Consider the following 18,627-nt stretch of genomic DNA (forward strand, 5'->3'; position numbering starts at 1 on the left):
AGCTACCACTGTTTCACAACTTATGTCACTAGTCAATACAATTTGCCAAAGGTCACCCTGATCCTAACATTTTAATTTACATGTGCTGAACTCTGAAATGGATTCCCATCATTATGAATGACAGCCACCAGATTTACTGTACTAAGCACTCAATTCCTGATTCAAGCTCAGCATTAAGAAATCACTGCCTACACTGCCTCCAGCTCTTCTTGTTAGCAGACAGATCAAAACCCAGCTGCCAAGTGCAAGCTGCTGCAGCAGGTACTTTATACCAACCAGCAGTGGTATAAAGTACTCCCACTTCTACAGAAAACTCACACCAAACAAAAAAGGAATAGGAAGCACATCAAAGTGCAGCACTGTTTCAGTATCACAGCTGAGGATGCATTACTGTTAATCAGCCCTCTAACAGGACTAACCTTACTTTTGCTATAGGAGTTGCATTACAAGTGAACTGCCCTGAAATTTAGTAAAATGACAACATTGTTCAAATCAGTCATCACACAAGAGTTTAGGTTGATCCTGCAGACATGAACAGCTCAAATCATCATATTAATACATAAAATATTTTTTAAAGGCTCAGGTTTGTAGGATGACTTTGAAAAACTACTCAAGCTGGTATTCTGTAAAAAATCATCTTATTTTTTTAGAAAACAGAACAAAGCATGAGGGATCACACAATCAGTCCAACCACCCACCTAACACTACAGGTCCACTGCTAAACCATGTCCTTAAGCTCCACATCTCATAAATACCTCAAAAGATGGCAATCCCACCACCTTCCTGGGCAGCTTGTTCCTATGCTCACCCATCCCTTCCACAAGTAAATCCCTCCTGATGCCCCCTGGTGCTACTTAGGGCCACTGACTTGTGTTCTACCTCTTAACACCTGAGAAAATGAGATCAACATCCTCCTCAGTGCAACCTCCTTTCAGGCAGTTGTAGACAGCAACGGAATTTAGGAGCAGTAAGTTTAACACAGCCAATCTGTTAGATTAAATGATGATGGGGTTTTTTTTGCTCAAGAGCTGCTGTGGGTATCAAACAGCCTAGGTCCATTTCCTATGGCAGAACTCTCAGATGATGAGAAAAAAGATGTCCAGATTCATGCAATCACATTGTAGCTAAACCTCTACATCAGTCAGTTCAGTCTAGGTAACAGTGAGAAGCAGTTTGAGAAATGGAGATTCATCATCACTAGACCCATATATTTGTGAAAACACTTCCATAACATACTCAGAGTTAGGATTTTGCTATTCAGCTCCTTGGTTTAATTCAGAGCTGACCGAGTTTTGCTGTTTCTTTAGCTTTAGTTTCAAGCACTCACTAGCACGTGGTGAAGTACATAGTTATAGTAGTAACAAATACAGCGTACATAATAATTTCCAAAAAGTTCACAACATTATGACCTACCTTTTCCAGGTGCCTCTTCGTCTGTTTTTAAAATATTATGTGGAACAAAAATGCTAAGTAACCTGCAGACCTTGCTACTGCAAGATGCAATCAGAAAGTCCTCAGATGCAGTAGGATACGAATACAAGAGCTTAAAAAAACCATCACTCTTCAAAAATACATTTTAGGAGCGATAAACAACTAAAACATTTCAGGAAGCAGTAACATTCACTGTCACGAGTCCGTGAGTCAAATCAATATTTGGAAGTTTCTAAACTTTTTCTTATCACCACTTGTCTATATCCCTATAGACAAGTCTGAGGCCAGACAAATAATACCTCTACGATAAATCACTTCTGTCCCCTGTGATCCCAAAGGAAAAGGACAGATGCTGAAATATGTTGGGCTTTTTTTGTATACTCATCAATTCCAAATGAGCTGTTGAATTAGTCTTACCACATTATCAGCTGAATATTATATGATGATACTAATTATTATTACATTGCTGTCTTAATCTATTTATGAACTACATACATTCTTCTAAATGGGAAGGTGGTTAAGTGTTCAATTAGCAATCAGCAACCACTAAAATACCCCTGTACAGGGATGTTAAGTCCTCAACTTCTAGCTTAGACACCAGACAAACTGTCTATATTCCATCAACCATCCAGATCTAGATATTCTGAAGAGTCAGCACTAACAACTTACCACACCAATTCCTTCAAAAGCAAATACTGCTGTTCCAAAAAAGAGAGGATATTTCTTCCAGCCAACCATAGGAGGCAGTTTTTGGGGATCTGTTATATCCTAAAGAAAACAAAGCAGAACTGTGTTACATAAAGAATATAAGTTGTTCCTACAATTCTGATTGCTGCATTTGCCTCTAGGAAAGAAAAATCAGTAGATGTTGACAAAAGAACATATTCCACCAACATGTTCTGTGGAACTTCTGTCTCCTATCCCAGCCAACAACTCTAGCTTATCGTTTCTGCCTTCCTCCTCATCCTCTGCTTCCTGCCCCTATTATGACTCATGTGAAAGCTTTCTCTAACAGTAACAGTGCACACCATACATCCAGGTACTGTGCATGCAATGGTGTTTACCATTTATACTTTTCAAAAATCATACCAATGAAAAGATGTAGAGGTTTCTGAATGCAACTGCTTTCAGTCATCGGTTCTACTTGTTTTATTTTCAAGTGCTCCCAAATGATAAAAACAGCAGCAACCCAGAAAACTCAAAAAACCTTCTACTTCTCAGGAGATAGAAGAATGCAGTATCCATTCTTCCATAAGAAACTGTATTGGAGAAACACTAGAAATAAAACTTCAAATCTGTTCTTCTGTTGCAATTAACTGAAATTGACTGTCCACATATTAAAACCTCCATAGTGTTGGGTGCACTCCACTGTCTCTTCCACTCAACAACTCAAGAAACTTTATAACCTTTATTTTCAATATCTTGAGTGCAGCAATATTATCCATTCTTTCAAAAATACCATGGAAGCATTGTCATGTCTCAAGGATAAAAGTGCCCCGTTACCTTAAATCACAAGATCATTCTGACTTTCAGAAATTATCAGTCAGAAACTAATTATCCCAAGCAACACGTAAGACATCACATTAATAATAATTTTTTCTATACTCACTCTAACAATATACTGGTAAATGATCACCAAGCTGACAGCCATGGACAGATTGGCTAGCAATGAAAGCAGGGACAGGCTCTTCAGGTCACGAATAAAGACCAGGAGGATCAGAAATGGCAGGAAACAAAGCATGTATATTCGTAAATCCGTGCTCCTTTTCTCAGAAGAATTGCTGGTAAGGCTGACATTTATAGAAGCAGTCTTGTTTTCCAAAAATCCTTCATGGACCTGAACGGAAAATAAAAAGTTTTAAATAGCAGTAGCACTGAGTGGTCACATTACTGATCACACTCCTGTTTTTTTACGGTGCTGAATGTCAAGCATTTGGGTTTCACCATACTCACAATGCAAAGAGGAAGAAAGGGCAAGTGTTTCACCCTCAAGTTATTTCATCCTTAAGATGAAATCGGGCCATAAAGGACTTCATCATAATCCCACTAGTGACTAAAGAAATCTACATGAGCACAGGATCATAGAATCAAGGTTGGAAAAGACCTCCAAGATCATCCAACTGCCCACCTACCACCAATATTTCCCACTAACCACGTCCCTCAGTACAACATCGAAATGTTTCCTGAAAGCCTCCATGGATGCTGACTCCATCACCACTTCGTGCAGCCCCTTCCAGCACCTGACCACTCTTTTGGAGAAGAAATTTTCCCTAAAATTCAACCTGAATCTCCCTTGGAGCAATTGAGGCCATTTCCTCTAGTCCTACCACTGGTATTACTATCACATACAACTTCATATCTAGTCAGAACAGTTCTAAGCAAACAGCATAGTTACTGATAACTAAAAACACTATTTAATTTTACATGTCACAGTAACTCAGTCAGAAATTCATGATGGTGCATTGCTTGAAATGGACTCCTTCACAGGAGTGCTTTATTTGTGTACCCCACTTTTCATTACATTTTCCATGTATATACTCCAAACACAGCATCCACTGCCTTCAGCTCTATCCAAGACTACACCCTTGTGCAAACTTGGCTAACTGACTCCTGATGCTACATATGCACAGTTAGCAACTGCAGAAAATTTAGTTTAATTGACAAACATGCTTATGTTAGAACTATGTCAGAAGAATTCAGTTTCTTTAGTCGCTTCAACCAAGACCACTCTTCTTGCTTACATCCCAAATCCTACTTTTACGTCACACAGTCTACAAATTATGCAACATCCAGTGGGATCAAAACAGCAGTCCTTGAGATGATCAGTTTCCTATAATTCCCTCCTTGTTCAACACAGAGCAACAAGCAGTACAATACACAAGGCCAGATCTAGCACCAAAGCAGTGCATGATCACACATATAATGCAAACGGGACCATACTGTAATCCTGTAATTTGGAAAGAAAAGGACAAAGAAATGTTTCACAGTTCATCCTATTGACAGTTTATTTTCAAAGTGCCAAAGATCTTATAAAATGCTCCTACACATGAAAGAATATGTTTGTATATTTTAGCCTCATCACCAAACAATGAGAAAATGGCACTTTCACAGCAAACTCAGGAGATATTCATGAGCAAGTGGGCAAGAGTTAAGACTCTCAACTTACTATCTTCTGTTAAGCTGCTAAAGCAAAGTAACCATGGTATGAAAGGAGATTGTGATCTTCTGGGCAGATTCTTTTGTCTTTCCCTCTGTGTTTCTGCTCCACGTCTTGTTGCAATCACACCCCCACATTACATTCCAGTTTTGCCATTCTTCTCAAATTCTAGATGTCCTCATATTTAAGAACTTACTTACACCCTATCAGATTTACCTAGAAATCAGGAACATGAGTTTCTCTGATGCCTCAGGAAGAAAATTCTTCAGAAAAACTTCCTTTGAAATTTGATACAATTAGAAACAGACTTGTAGCACAAAGCATCCAGAAAAATGGAATGTAATGCAGTCAGCAAAATACTAATCCCACAAAATAATCAGAAAAGATTTAGAGCCAGAAGCTACACTACATCTCCAGTAGTGAGAAGGTAAATAAATACTTAGCCTCATATACAATAATGTCTAACTAAATCTGATGAACACCCCACTCACTTACCAGAGCCCTCAGCTCTCTGAAGCGACAGCTAAAGCAAAGGAAAAAGAATACAAAGTTTGGTGTGGTACTAGATCTAACTAGGAATATATATCAAATAGGAGATGTCAGTGGAAGTTCTCCCTGGTCCCAGGCTGTCAAGTGCACACACACCAAGTTGCCAACAGCTGGGTACAGACTGGAACACAGGAGGTTCCCTTCGAACGCTGGGAAGCACTTCTGTGCTGAGTGGGTGACGGAGCACTGACACAGGCTGCTCAGCGAGGTAATGGAGACCTTCCTTGGAGATCTTCCAGAGCTGCCTGGACATGGCCCTGGGTATCTCTGGTTTGGGTTTCTCTGCTGGGACAGGAGTTGACAAGTCCCTGCTAACCTCAGACATTCTGGTGCATTGATGGTAATCAAAATACATAGTATCCATAATAGGAAAGGTATTGGTCAAGGATTACTATTATTAACACTATTACTATGAATTTCCTTTATCTTATTTTCCATTGCCTCATTCCTTCTGTTCATCTGCCTCATCCCTCCATTTATCAAAATAAATAGATATAAAGTCGTACTAATTTGTGTTCTTTGGTGCCCTCTAAGGGACAGATTTCTGCAAACAGAAAGTTGCCCAGAATAAAACACCACCACCTCCCTCCCAGAGGAAAAACACAGAGCAATGTAAATCATACATGCTTGCAAATCGCACTTCTGAACTGCTGACTTTAATTCATCCACAGAGTACACATCATGGGTCTCTGCAGCTACTGCTTTTACAGAGTTTGTCTCTTCTGTAAGTTCTGTTCCCAGCTTAAAACTCTTCAAGAAAGGAGCAATACATTTTCTGTAAAAATTTTGTTTCCAAAACCTACAGAACAGGTGATCAGTCTTTCCTTTTGCTTAAGGTCAAGAAGTATATATAATGACTAGTTGATCATATACTTCTCTGATGTCAAAGGCTTCAATTCAAATCTTGACTACAAAGAACACAATAAAAATTCTCACTTCAAAGGCCAGCAAAGTCAGATGTGAAATAGGATTTCTAGGTACAGAGATAGCTTATGACAATGGGACCATGTTTAAGATTTTCTTCTCTTTCAGGAAGAGAATACAAAGTACCCTGCTTCTGTATATGCTGATTCTTCCAGTCTTGACATCTGTCTAACACTAAATACTTCTTAAATATAATAAATATACTCATCTATTTGGGGAGCATATGTCTACAACATACTAGCTGCCCATGAAGGCACTCTTCTTCCTCATTAAAATAATTTCAGATATACCAAGACATCTTTATTCTATCTTTTGGGTAGAACAGAAGCCTACATAGGTGATCAATACTTTATAACATCTCTTATCCTATTCTTCACCCACATTAATAATTACAGAAGCAGAGGTATTCAGACACAGGTTCATAGTCATCCTTAACGCAGAACAGTACAGGTTATCTTGAGTCAAAAGAGCCTCACAAAGATCACTGAGACCAACTCCTGGCTCTGCAGAAGACCACCCAAAAAAAATCAGACTATTTCTGAGAGCACTCTTAAAATGCTTCTTGAAGTTGAGCAGGTTTGGTGTCATGACTACCACCCCAACTAGACAGCCTATTTCAGTACCTGACCAGGGTCTTCTTTCTCATCCTTCTCAAAAACTGGAACATTTGTCAGCTTCCAGTTGACTAGGTGCCCTTCATATTCCCAAGACCAATTGAGAGAGATTTTGTGAAGACACTGGGCAGTTCTCTAAGCAATCTGGAATCAATCCCATTAGGCTCCAACAGAAACAGAAAATCCCACACAGAGTTGGATGGAAGTCCATCACTATCACTAACTCCAGGCTCTGAGGTTCCCAGCACTTGCCACTAGTGTTGAAGATAAGCAAAGAAGGCAGCAAGCATCTCTGCTTTGTCTGCATCCCTATTTTGTAAGGGGACCATCTCCATCAAGCAATGGAACAATTTGCTGCTAACATTCTTACAAGCAAAAAAAAAAAGCTTTTTATTGTTCCTTTCAGTATTGGCTATCTTCAGCTCTGGCTTGCACAGACTTTCTCCCTTCAATGGCATCTCTGTAGTCCTCCCATGTTGCCCAGCTTCACTTCCAGCATCAATAAACTTTTCCAACTAAGCTCTAGAAGAGATCTGCTCAGCCACATCAGTCTTCAGCTCTGTTTTATTTCTGACATTTTGGAACTGTTTGCTGCCACACTCTTTGGAGATGGCTCCTAAAAAGCGACCAGCACTGATGGATCCCATTATCCTCAACAGCAGGTTCCCAAGGGCCTTGCTAATGAGTTCCCTGAACAGCCCAAAGTCTTGCTCTCCCCATATCTATGGTCAAAATTTTCAAGGCAGTTTTCCTCCTATCACCACAAATTTAAAACTCAACTACTCTGTGGTCTCTATGGTCAAGATAGTCACCAATCATCACTTCACCCATAAAACCCTCTCTGTTCACAAATGACAAATGTAAGTACCTCTATTTTATTACAACCCTTAGTACCTTCACCATGAAGTTATATTCAACTGCCTCAGGAATTTCCTGGGCCAGCTTCTTTGTATTGGATGTATGACATTGCCAGTTAACACGTGGGGAACTAAAAGTTACCCACAAGAACAAGTCAATCTCAAGACATCCTTGAACAAGGAACAGCCTGGTTGCTTCCACACACAGTGCCAGCCCCCAACCCCCACTCCTGACTGTTCCTGCTAAAGGGCCTACAACTGTCCACCATGACATATCAGCTAGAGGATTTTTCCCAAGTTTCATTCTTGTCAATGATGTCATAGCTCTTGAACTAAGCGAAAGTTTCTAGGCAGACTTCCTTATTCCACATGCAGTGTGCATTAGTGCAGAAACACTTCAAGTGCATTCCAGCACATCATGGAGCAGACTGAAGGACCTCGCCAGCACACCATACCTCAAGCAGCAACATGCTATCCCTCAGCTCATCACCACTAAGTCTGATTTTGCCCCTTTCACCCTTATTCCTAATTTACAGCTCTTTCAATCAATTTTCAATCTCAATAGCTTTATGTCAGCTTGCTAGCCAAAATCATAGATCTGGAATACAGAGCAGATTAAACTGGTAGAATCCTAGCAACTTATTTAAGTGCATGGAAGGGAAGAACCAAGAGACCCAAACGCCTGCGGCTTCTGTCCAGGTAGACAGTCTGTGATTGCTGACCTTCTATACACCCAGACAGGTACAGACAGCTGACTGCAACTGATGAGTGTGCAGAGAGGACCAGCAGACACCACAGACTGTCAACAGAAAAATTTCCACTGATGAGAAAAATGAGACTTTGGAAAGGCTGGAGAATGAGGCAAAAAGCATAGATGGAAGCGAGAGCAGTGATACGCATGTTTTTGTTAGCTTGGTTTTACTGGGGACAAATGACTGTGGGAGAAAAGGGACAGTCTGGTTTTATTGATAGGTTTGAGGGTTACTTGGAATTTATTGTGGCTGTGAGGATTCATTTGCAAGTTTTTATTGACTTTTTCATAAATCTAGCATTACAAAATATTTGACATTCAGACATCCTGAGATGTCTACAGCTTGCATAAACTAATCACAGCAGTTTTCTAATGATTATTATTTATTTTAAAAATACATAACACCTTGAAATGTGTTTGTTTGCATCTGTTTGACACTACGTGAAACATGAAATGCTACTTAAGCAGTAATATTTAATATTTTCATTAATAACATAGATGTAGTAAGCACAATTTAAACATCTATTCCAGATGGAAAGTGAAAAAATACAGAAGGAAAATTCAGCCTTGAGATCTGCCAAACACCAATTCACTAAATAAAGAATTTCATAGGTAAGCAGAAACTATCACTATGAAATGAACTAGAAGAAATGCCAAATGTAACTCTGCAGTAAAGGATCAGGAAGTCTCATCAAGTCACAAATCAATCATGAACTAATAACAACATGCTGCTAGATGATAACCACACCGAAATGCCAGGTCTGGAATATGAACTGCAAGATCTGTGACAAAACCTCTCTAGTCTACTGGTCACAAGCACGACTTCAAGACCAGCATAAACAACTACAAGGATAAAACTTGGCAAAAACAAAAGGAATGCAACCAACTGCACAGCATTCAGAAAGTAAAAAATGTCACTTCATTGCAAATAAAGACGGAAGTGACTAGAAATCTTAGTTTAAAAAGGAGGTGAGGGGAGAACATGATAGTAATATTCATTAAACATAAATGCATCCATACATAGAAACAATAAAATACTCAAGAGGCAGAGCAGGAAATAAAAGACTTATATTGTCAATAATAAATTCTAGCTTAGACACCAAGAAGAAGTTGTCTAACAGTTACCAAAGCATTGGAACTGATAACTATGGAAATTCCAAGACCAGGTCTTTTTTTGATTGGTTTAGATTCAACAGATTCTGTGGGATAATAAGCAGCTAAATAACTGCAAGACAGTTCTGGAAAACAGAAGAGGTTAAACAAAAATACATCCAAAGAAAGACTCCATGACATGCAAAGGGTAAAATACACTCAGGAGATCAGGGGGAATAACAAAGGCAGTAGCAAGGCCTGGTAAATAAAGAAAAATTCCAAGAAAAACAGATGCTAGACCAGACATAGTCCTGTTTTTTTTAATCATTTTTTAAATTCATCTTGAAATCTGACAAGCAAATCAGAGGGTAAGGAAGCTACAACTGCTTGCACAATATGCAAATCTAGATCACCTTGCACAGTGCTCATTTTTTCCAAAAGCAATTTGGAGGAAACCATGACAGAACATATTCTGTACAACTCTGAACTCCACACTCTACAAGTTATTTTGGACTGTATAAGGAAATATAAGTAATGAAAAACAATTTAATGCCAACTCAGTTTCCATTTTTTTACTCACTTGTTTAACATTTTCTGCCAAGAATACAACATAAACACTACAAAATCCCAGCTGTGTTATCACTAGGAAAAAGTCCACAACATATCTGAAAAAGAAAAAATAAACAAACATTATACTTTACATATGTTAACTCATTCTAATACACAGTATCAAAAGTAGTTATCATTAAGTCATAACACCAGATTCAAATCTCACATGAACACTGGAATGTAGGTTCCTCTTTTGACAAAAATAAGATGTTTTTGTGGCTTTTTTGGCAGTCGTGGAGATTTTCTAAGCATTTTTTAAAAGGCATCTCACATACTTTAAAGTGGCATCAAAGGAAATCCAAACATTTAAAGGTGTTGTACAAATAGAAACAATGGACATATATACTCAGTTTGCAAATGACTTTTGCTGCAGTAATTTAGAACTGTAACACAGCTGTTTACCACTGATACCAGAGATGAAATGTCTCATACAGTCTTAGTCACATAAGCTCCAGCAATTCAAGATGACAAACATTTTCACAGCTAATTGGGTCTATACAAATGGATCCAAATACACATTCAAACACTCCATCTCTTGGGAAAAAAAATTCTAAACTATGGCTTATATTGTTTTTGAAAAATGACTCACAGGATGGTGGCCTGAAGACACATCATAATGAAACTCTCTTAATAGTTCAACAGTAGAGAAATGCCCCAGAGAACAGATTTGCTGAAGCAGTGTCTTTGGAAGCAGAAATGTCATTTGTGGCATATAACTCTTTGGTGCATTAAAGTATTTTCATTCTATTTTACTACAAACCAATTTCCCTCCAATTTCAGCTCCAGTTCATTCCTATGGAGTCACAAATGATCCTGAAACTCTACCTCCTTCGGTCTTATTTGAAATCAAGTAACATCCAAAACACACAGTGCAAGGTGCTAAATCCTTGAAAATAATGAGACAAAAATATTCTCCTCGAGAGAAGAAAAACCCTTTAAAATAAACATGGAACAACAGCTCAGATTTTCAGTTTCACTGCATAGTCACACCATAAACTCCATGAGCTATACAGCAACAGATGGCAACGACAACAAAACGGTCTTTTTTTCAAAGAGGGATAAAGCATTTAACAGAGACTACAAGCTATTAATACCTGCAGGCTGTTCCTATAAAAATGGAGTAACTATTTCTCCATCATCTCTTCTTGACAGAAATAAAAAAATGCTTTGATTCCTTCCAGACTAAACACAAAAAGTCATTAATGTTTGCAGTACCAACTTGCTCAGAAAGTGAAGTTACAACGAAACACGTCTGTGGTAAAAGCTGGCAAAAACTTGCATCACCAAATCAGACAACAGAGAACTCACTTCTGGTTATACCATACGTCTTCCTACACTACAGAACACAATTCCTTCCTTCACAGCTCCCCACAACTGAAATGCCTTACAGACAGACTCACTCCCCAAACCTCCCCAATGTACAATTTGACTTTAGGAAATAACTTCATGCGTTGGTATTTCTTGTTTCAAGCACAGAGAATGCATTCTTAAAGCTAGCTACATCTCAGTGTAAAGCAAATCTCCTAAGCACTCCACATGTAGTCATTAATTTTAATAACTGATTTATTAAGTTCTACTGTAAACTTACCTTCCCCAAGAGGATCTTTTCTGAAGAGCAGTCAAAGGCCCCACTTCCATGGCATAACTAACTGTATCACTATAGCCCAGTGAGGACTTTTTCAACCTGAGATCAAGGAGCAAAGAAATAATGGAGTTACTAGAAACTATCAGAGCCTAGATGTCCACCCTCAAAATGCCAGTGGCCTCACAGGGTTGTAAGGAATCATGAACGACACCACTCTGCAGTTACTGAATTTTAGAAGTACAGTTTCTTTCCTGCAGAAAGGAATATCCAGCACACTGTGAGCATGTAAACCCAAGCTGCTTCCCACTCATTCAATAGTACTTATAAGTTTGTTTTTTTTTTTTTTGTATGATAGCTTTTCCAAATTCGTGCATGCTAACAACTTTTTGTGTTTTCAGGTCAGAAACATTAACATGAGAAATTTCACTGCTGTCCTTTATCACCTGATCAAGATAAAAGTAGTTAATGACAGTGACTACTAATGGAAATACTGTTAGTTCAATTTGAAACCACTTCCCCTAGAGTGTTCTGCATCTCACTTGGAAGACTGTCTAGCATTAATCTGTTACATATAACACTTTAACACATTTCTTAGCATCATAATTTTGAAAAATCCAACTGTCACAATCCAAGGAAACAGAGCTCACATGTAATCATGAAATAAATTAACAATTCCCCATATATTCAGTATTTATAAGCTGACAACTTATAAAATTATGAAGATATAAGAGGACTGAAGGTAAGCCACTGAAACTGTAATGACAAAGACCTGACTACTTCCCCATTAAAAGAGGGAACAGGATATTGGACGATACATATTAAACCAACTTAATTTTGTGTAGCAGAGAAGAAATTTTTTTATCAATATATTAACACAGTGCTGTTCAAAGCACAGCTATCATTTGTACTTGCACCATAAGTATGCGTGCTCCTTTTTGAGTACAAGATTTTGATCTGAACAAATTGCTACATTACAGCATTCCACAGACCAAAAATCAGAGTTAGAGAAGAAGAAAAAAATATTCCAACTCAGCAACAGAGTGAGTAGTTCCACATTTACCTCTGACAGAGACAGTGGCTGCAATGTACCAAGATGTGCATACAGTGAACAGATATAATTCCTATGAACACAAGGCTGATTGGTCCAACCTGGTGTGGAGACAAAAAGGAGGACAAAGGACATAAGCAACAGAAGTAATGCAAACAGAACTTCTCATGAAAATACACGGGGGAAATCTTCACATGCAAAAATTTTACATTTCAGAACATAAATAGATTCTAAGGATTACAGCTGTATGCAATTTCCTCCTCCCCACACTACTGGAGGATTCACAGCAGACTTTCTACACGTTCCTTACTTTTAAATGATTGTTTGATGGAAGATTTCTTAGAGATGATCACACGAGCAAATAGCAAATGTGCATGAACAACTTCCCCCCAGGACAGTTTCATTAAGATACTCACCAAAAGAATTACCACAAGAGAAGACTGAACACTTTGCACATCTCTATAAAATGCTTTGCACCATTTCATTATCATCAGCATTGCCATCTTAAAGGCTTCTTCCCATTACCTGAGAACAGCTGAGGACGTGTAGTGTAATAAAAAACCACACCACAATTACCCCCATGGTAACTTTTACAATTATGAGTCGTGGATAATTTCTGAATTAAGCAGTTGGTTATAGAACACAAGTCTGACCACAAGTTTTCACAGAAGGTACTTGCTATTCACATGTAACTTCCATCCATACATTAAACCTCCAGTAACAAAGAACTGTCTCTGTTGAAAATTTCAGTTGATTTACACTACCTTAGAAAATTAACCGTTATCTGATATAAACTAACTGTGCTCAGAAGACTGATTTAAGAAGACGACAGAACATCTCTGACATACAGTCTAGCCACAGATTGGACAGAAGTCAGATGAACCCAAAAGCAAATCCCATTCATGGGAATCTGACTGAATCAAAAATTTTTCTGCTTTCAGACAATTTTTTGTGGTTTTCTACAGTAAGAAATGTTTTGGCTAAGCAAAAATACAATATATGCTAACACAGTTACCTAGACTAAAAAAATAAAAAGTTTAGTTTGAATTTGTGTCAGCCTTCACATCTTTACCACACTGAAAAGAAAAAATAGAAAACAAGTCAAAAAAGGTCAATATAAAACATATATCATTTTCCAGGCTCTATCACATACTCACAGAGCTTCCAGGTAAATTTTTTTATCTATGAAAAATAATTAAACCTTACCACAATGCCAGCATTTTTTATTGCAAGTGGAAGACCAAGAAGCCCAGTTCCAATGTTTCCTTTGAGAAGGTGGGTAAGCGTTTGTATAAACCTAAGGATGAAAGACACATAATCAAGTTAGATGTACACTCACATTGGGTGGGGGGAGCACATCCTCTTATCAGTCATTTTTTGGCATACAGAACTGGCTTCAGTTGGAAGGAAACTTAAAGAACATCTAGTCCCAATACTCAGCCATGAACGAGGTTGTCACCCACTAGATCAGGCTGCACAGGGTCACATCCAACCTGGGCTCGAACACCTCCAGGAATGATGCATGTATAACTTCTCTGCGCAGACTGTGCCAGTGCCTCACCACTCTCTCAGTGAAAATTTCCACCTAACATCTAACCTAAATATATCCTCTTTTGGTGTAAAACTGTTCCCTCTTGTTCTGTCAATGTCTGATCATGTAAAAAGTCATTCTCTCTCCTGTTGATAAGCTCCCTTCAATTACAAGAAGGCCATGATGAGATCACCCTGGAACCTTCTCTTCTCCAAACTGAACAAGCCCAGCTCCCTCAGCCTTTCTTCATAGAAGAGGCGCTCCAGCCCTCTGAGCACTTTTGTGACCCTCGTCTGGATGCACTCCAACAGCTCTGTGTCTGTCTTGTGCTGGGGGCCCCAGGCCTGGATGCACATGAGGCCTCATGAGGGCAGAAGAGAAGGGGACAATCACCTCCCTCACCCTGCTGGCCACCACACTGCTGATGCCGCTCAGGATACAGTTGGCCTTCCAGGCTGCAACACTGCTGACTCATGTCCAGCTTTTCAACCACCAGGTCCTTCTCCATCTCTGCAGATGCTGCTCTCAATGAGTTTATCTCCTTGTCTGTAGGCATATCTGACATTGCCCCAACTCAAATGTAACACCATGCTCTTGGTGTTGTTGAACCTAACTGTGATCAAGCAGGCACACTGTTCAAGCCTGTCCAGATCCCTCTGGATGGCATCCCCTCCTTCTGTTGTGTCAGCCTGGCATCATCAGCAAACTTGCTAAGGGTGACCTCAATCCCACTTCTAGGTCATTGATGAAGACGATTTGTGAATCATCTCTTTGCTCTAACTACTTACAAGTGGTCCAGCACATTCAAAGGATGTTATTATTAATCTCTATGGGAAATGATGGGACATGTAAGTCTGACCTCCGGGTCTTCTCCCAGTTTGCTAAAGGCTATTTTCTGTGCAATTTTGTTGTCTTTTTGCCTCAGAAAGATTCAAAGTTCCATCAAAGCTGCTTTATAATAATAACATTCAAAACAATCATCAGCCACAAAACACAATTCTGACAATGAAAGTTACTCAATACTAAAAAAGAAATCACAAAAACAGAACTTAGAAGATCTTCAAGTATAACTTTAACAAATAATCTATTTCCAATATATACCTTCTTACGCTTTTTATTATAAAATAAATTCAATCCAAATTTACTGTAAACAGTGCTTGGATTCTGAGTGGCCCCATCACTTAACAATGGTCACCTTGGAGTATTTTAGTCAGTACAATGTTAGCTTCCAAAGAACCTACTCACAATTCATTGATTTTTGTATGAGAGGCCCCCAGTATAACTACAAAACCAAAGCATGGCTGCAGAAACCCCTTAAGAGTTTAGTAAGCTACTTGTGAAAATAAAGTTGGAGGCAACAAATTTTAACAAGCAGACAGTTAAGAATAACACATACGTAATGCCTTCTTCATTATCAAGTTGGTAATGCTTCTCAACTGGCAGGAGATTATTTTCATGCTCCTCATCTGAGACATCTGAACTTTTTTCATCAATTAAGGGCTTCATTACTTCCATGTCTAAACAACAGAGTTAAAACAGACTCAGTATTGCAAAGAAAAGTATAGTTTAGAAATTAAAGACAATTTTCAAATAATCTGCCATTCTATGAGAATTATTTCTGTTACAAAAGAAACAGAATCCAGTATAAAGCTGATTTAGATAGATTAGTATTTAGAGTACAAGCCCACACAACAAATGCTGTCCAACGCACATTCACACTATTCAGAAGTGGGCTGTTTATGACCAAACACTACAGCTTTAAGGAAAATAACTTTGTATCATCCAAATAATGATTGTTTATTTAGTTTAAAAGCTAATAAACATTCAGGAAAAAAAGAAAAGTCAGCCAGGAGAGAACAACTCCTCCCAGTTCAGTATCATCCACAGACCTACTCATTATACCTTCAAGTCCTGCATCCAAGACAACTGATGGGCACAATAGGTACGTTAGAAGATATCCCCCATCACTATCAGGAAAACTCAGATAACTGAATTAAACTACATGCTTAAACTGCAATTTCAAGATCTTTATAAAGCAATATAAACTGACACCGCAGTCTATATATGCAATCTTGCTACCCAGCTAAATAACAGCACAGTGCAACAGCAAGCAGCCAGCAGTGAACAGAACTGCCTCTCAAGCAACGCCAGCAGTTTTTGCCAGTTCAATGTTGATTAAACTGTAATCACTTCTAAATGATTACAGTTAAGCAAAACAAATCCTGCCAACAGCAAAGAGATTGTGTGCCTTCTGCAACACCCATTCATAACATCTGTTGAATAGACCTCAAGCACCAGTGCCACTGCTGAAGCATTTAGAAGAAGGGATGGACAACTGGCACTGAAAGAATAGTGAAAAACAATGACATAGGTTCTGCAGAGGTGGATGGAGCAGAAACAGTGGGGATAGTGACATCCAGAGAGGAGTTTGCCCTTTATTCCTGCTGGTCATTGTGTCCTCTGCCTGCTAAAAACTTGTCCTCCTGCTTAAATGCCCAAGCAGTATCATTAAAATAAATTCCACTCCCATTATCCTTTATTGGCAGTTCCTGGAGACAGGGATAGGTTCCCTCTGCATCATCATTTTGCTTCCCACAACACCCACCCAGCAATCATCGTGGCAGGGGTGCCCATCCTGCAAAGCAAGGTGCTGAACAGCTGCTGCCTGTGACTCGCTGGCTCTGTGCAGCTTTCTTGGGCTTCACTTTGACCACATGCAGAGGGAGGGTCGTGTTCTTTTAACAGCTTGCCTGGGCCTCCCTTGTGTGTGCAGATGGGTTCTGTGTAGGGAGGAGAGCAGCACCCTTGAATCAGAGAGAGATGTGCACAGATTACTGGGAACAGGCAGCTCTGAGAAAGGGGAAAAAATATCCTTTGCTATTTGAAAATAAAAGATGCCTCCAGACTTTTGTCCCCAAATGTCACAGTTAAAAAATGTTTAAAGCTGCATTAAAGTAAAACAAACATCTCTGTTTCTTTTTTGCAGATATAATCCTTACTGATATTCACTGCATGGTATTTGCATTCCATAGCTGATTTTTATATTACCACACTGCTGTACTAAAGACAGAAGTTAAAAAAAATGCCAATTAAACTGATAATCATTAAAACAGGAAATAATAAAACCTAACATCTCCAAGCTAGAACTGGGCATTCAAATGCTCCTGAACTGTCTCTTTCTCCCCATTACTCTTCCTTGATCCCATGACTTGGGAACACCTCGGGGCTACAACACATGAATGAGCCACCAGTGGCAGTGATAAAACATAATAAATTCTGGCTCATGCAACTTTCTGAGCATGGCTCTTCGTGTGATAACAGATCTATACTGTTGGGGTACTGCAGCTGTGTCCCAGATGCACAATCCATACTTCCACTGATACCTAATTTTAGTTATTATGGATTTAATGGATTCAAACATGTGGTCTAGAGCACATCAGTCAAAAAAAAAGTAAGCTTCCTCTGTCCCATAACACAGATACATACCCACAAAGTAGAAGAGCAAGTACTTTGGGCCTACACAGAGACTACCTGTAAGAAGTCCATAGCCTGCCAGAGCTATTAGCATGGAATGTGCACACTGACTTAGAGTGCTTCCTAGAATGGCCCAAAAAGCATAAAAAGAGGATTAAACTCTAACTACAAGAACAGCACAAGCATGCCAAAGCTCAGCTGGAGGTGAACCTGACTGTTGCCTCACAAAGCATATGGTACAGCACATACCTCAGCCTTCCTTAAGTTCCTGCTCCACCAAGCTGCCCCAAATGCATCGAAACAATACACACTAATAAAGATCCGCTTCAGTAATGATATTCACAGAGCAGTTGTGGATGCCCCATCCCCTGAAGGTGCTGAGCAGCAACCAGCCCACAGCAGGGCACTGGAACTTGATTCTGTGCACTCTGATTTCACATCTTATTTCACAATTCAGCACAGCTCAGAATGACAACTCACTTCCACAGATGCTTTGCTTCCACTTAGCCAAAGTACCACACAATTTTCAGACATCTTTCCATCAGCCAATACAAACCTCTTTTCTGCTTGAACTACTACAGAAATCTATCAGACCAAGCACTCCATCCACACTGCCTTCACCTGTTATTCAAATGCTTGTTGCTGTTTCTGTGCTCTTCTGCAAACATCCACAAAAGGATGCCAAAAAGCTCTGCACACAGTTCTACTATCAGCAAGGCATCTTCGATCCATTATGGATACATGCTATGCTGCATCACACATAAACATCAATCCTGCATCCTGAGACCTTGGAGGAACTTCAGCCACTAGGCAATGGTAAAATTGTGCTGACCATTATTTTCTGCTTGGTGCATCTTCCTACAACGTAGAATTCAACCTCACCTCTGTACTTATTGCTGAAGAAACTGCTGAGCTGTCACCAAACGTATTTAATTCCAAAGCTACCTTTAGCATATTCAAGTAATCCCTTGGTTAGAAAGTTCCACAATTTTCACTAAGAACTTC

General features: G+C 39.2%; 1 protein-coding gene across 1 annotated transcript in view; it reads right to left on the reverse strand.

Moving 5' to 3' along the window:
- Window positions 1–15,663, reverse strand: part of SLC36A4 (solute carrier family 36 member 4) — a 73,821-nt gene extending 58,158 nt beyond the window's left edge. The window contains exons 1-7 of the mRNA XM_065729985.1: window positions 15,545–15,663; window positions 13,824–13,914; window positions 12,630–12,718; window positions 11,573–11,668; window positions 9,956–10,040; window positions 3,041–3,268; window positions 2,101–2,199 (exon numbers count right to left, since the gene is read on the reverse strand). Coding sequence (XP_065586057.1) covers window positions 2,101–2,199; window positions 3,041–3,268; window positions 9,956–10,040; window positions 11,573–11,668; window positions 12,630–12,718; window positions 13,824–13,914; window positions 15,545–15,663 — 807 coding nt within the window. The remainder of the gene's footprint in view (window positions 1–2,100; window positions 2,200–3,040; window positions 3,269–9,955; window positions 10,041–11,572; window positions 11,669–12,629; window positions 12,719–13,823; window positions 13,915–15,544) is intronic.
- Window positions 15,664–18,627: the final 2,964 nt, after the last annotated feature.

Source organism: Cyrtonyx montezumae, unplaced genomic scaffold (assembly GCF_038088225.1).
Source record: "Cyrtonyx montezumae isolate F1298 unplaced genomic scaffold, pur_monq_1.0 scaffold_12, whole genome shotgun sequence".
NCBI lineage: Eukaryota > Metazoa > Chordata > Aves > Galliformes > Odontophoridae > Cyrtonyx > Cyrtonyx montezumae.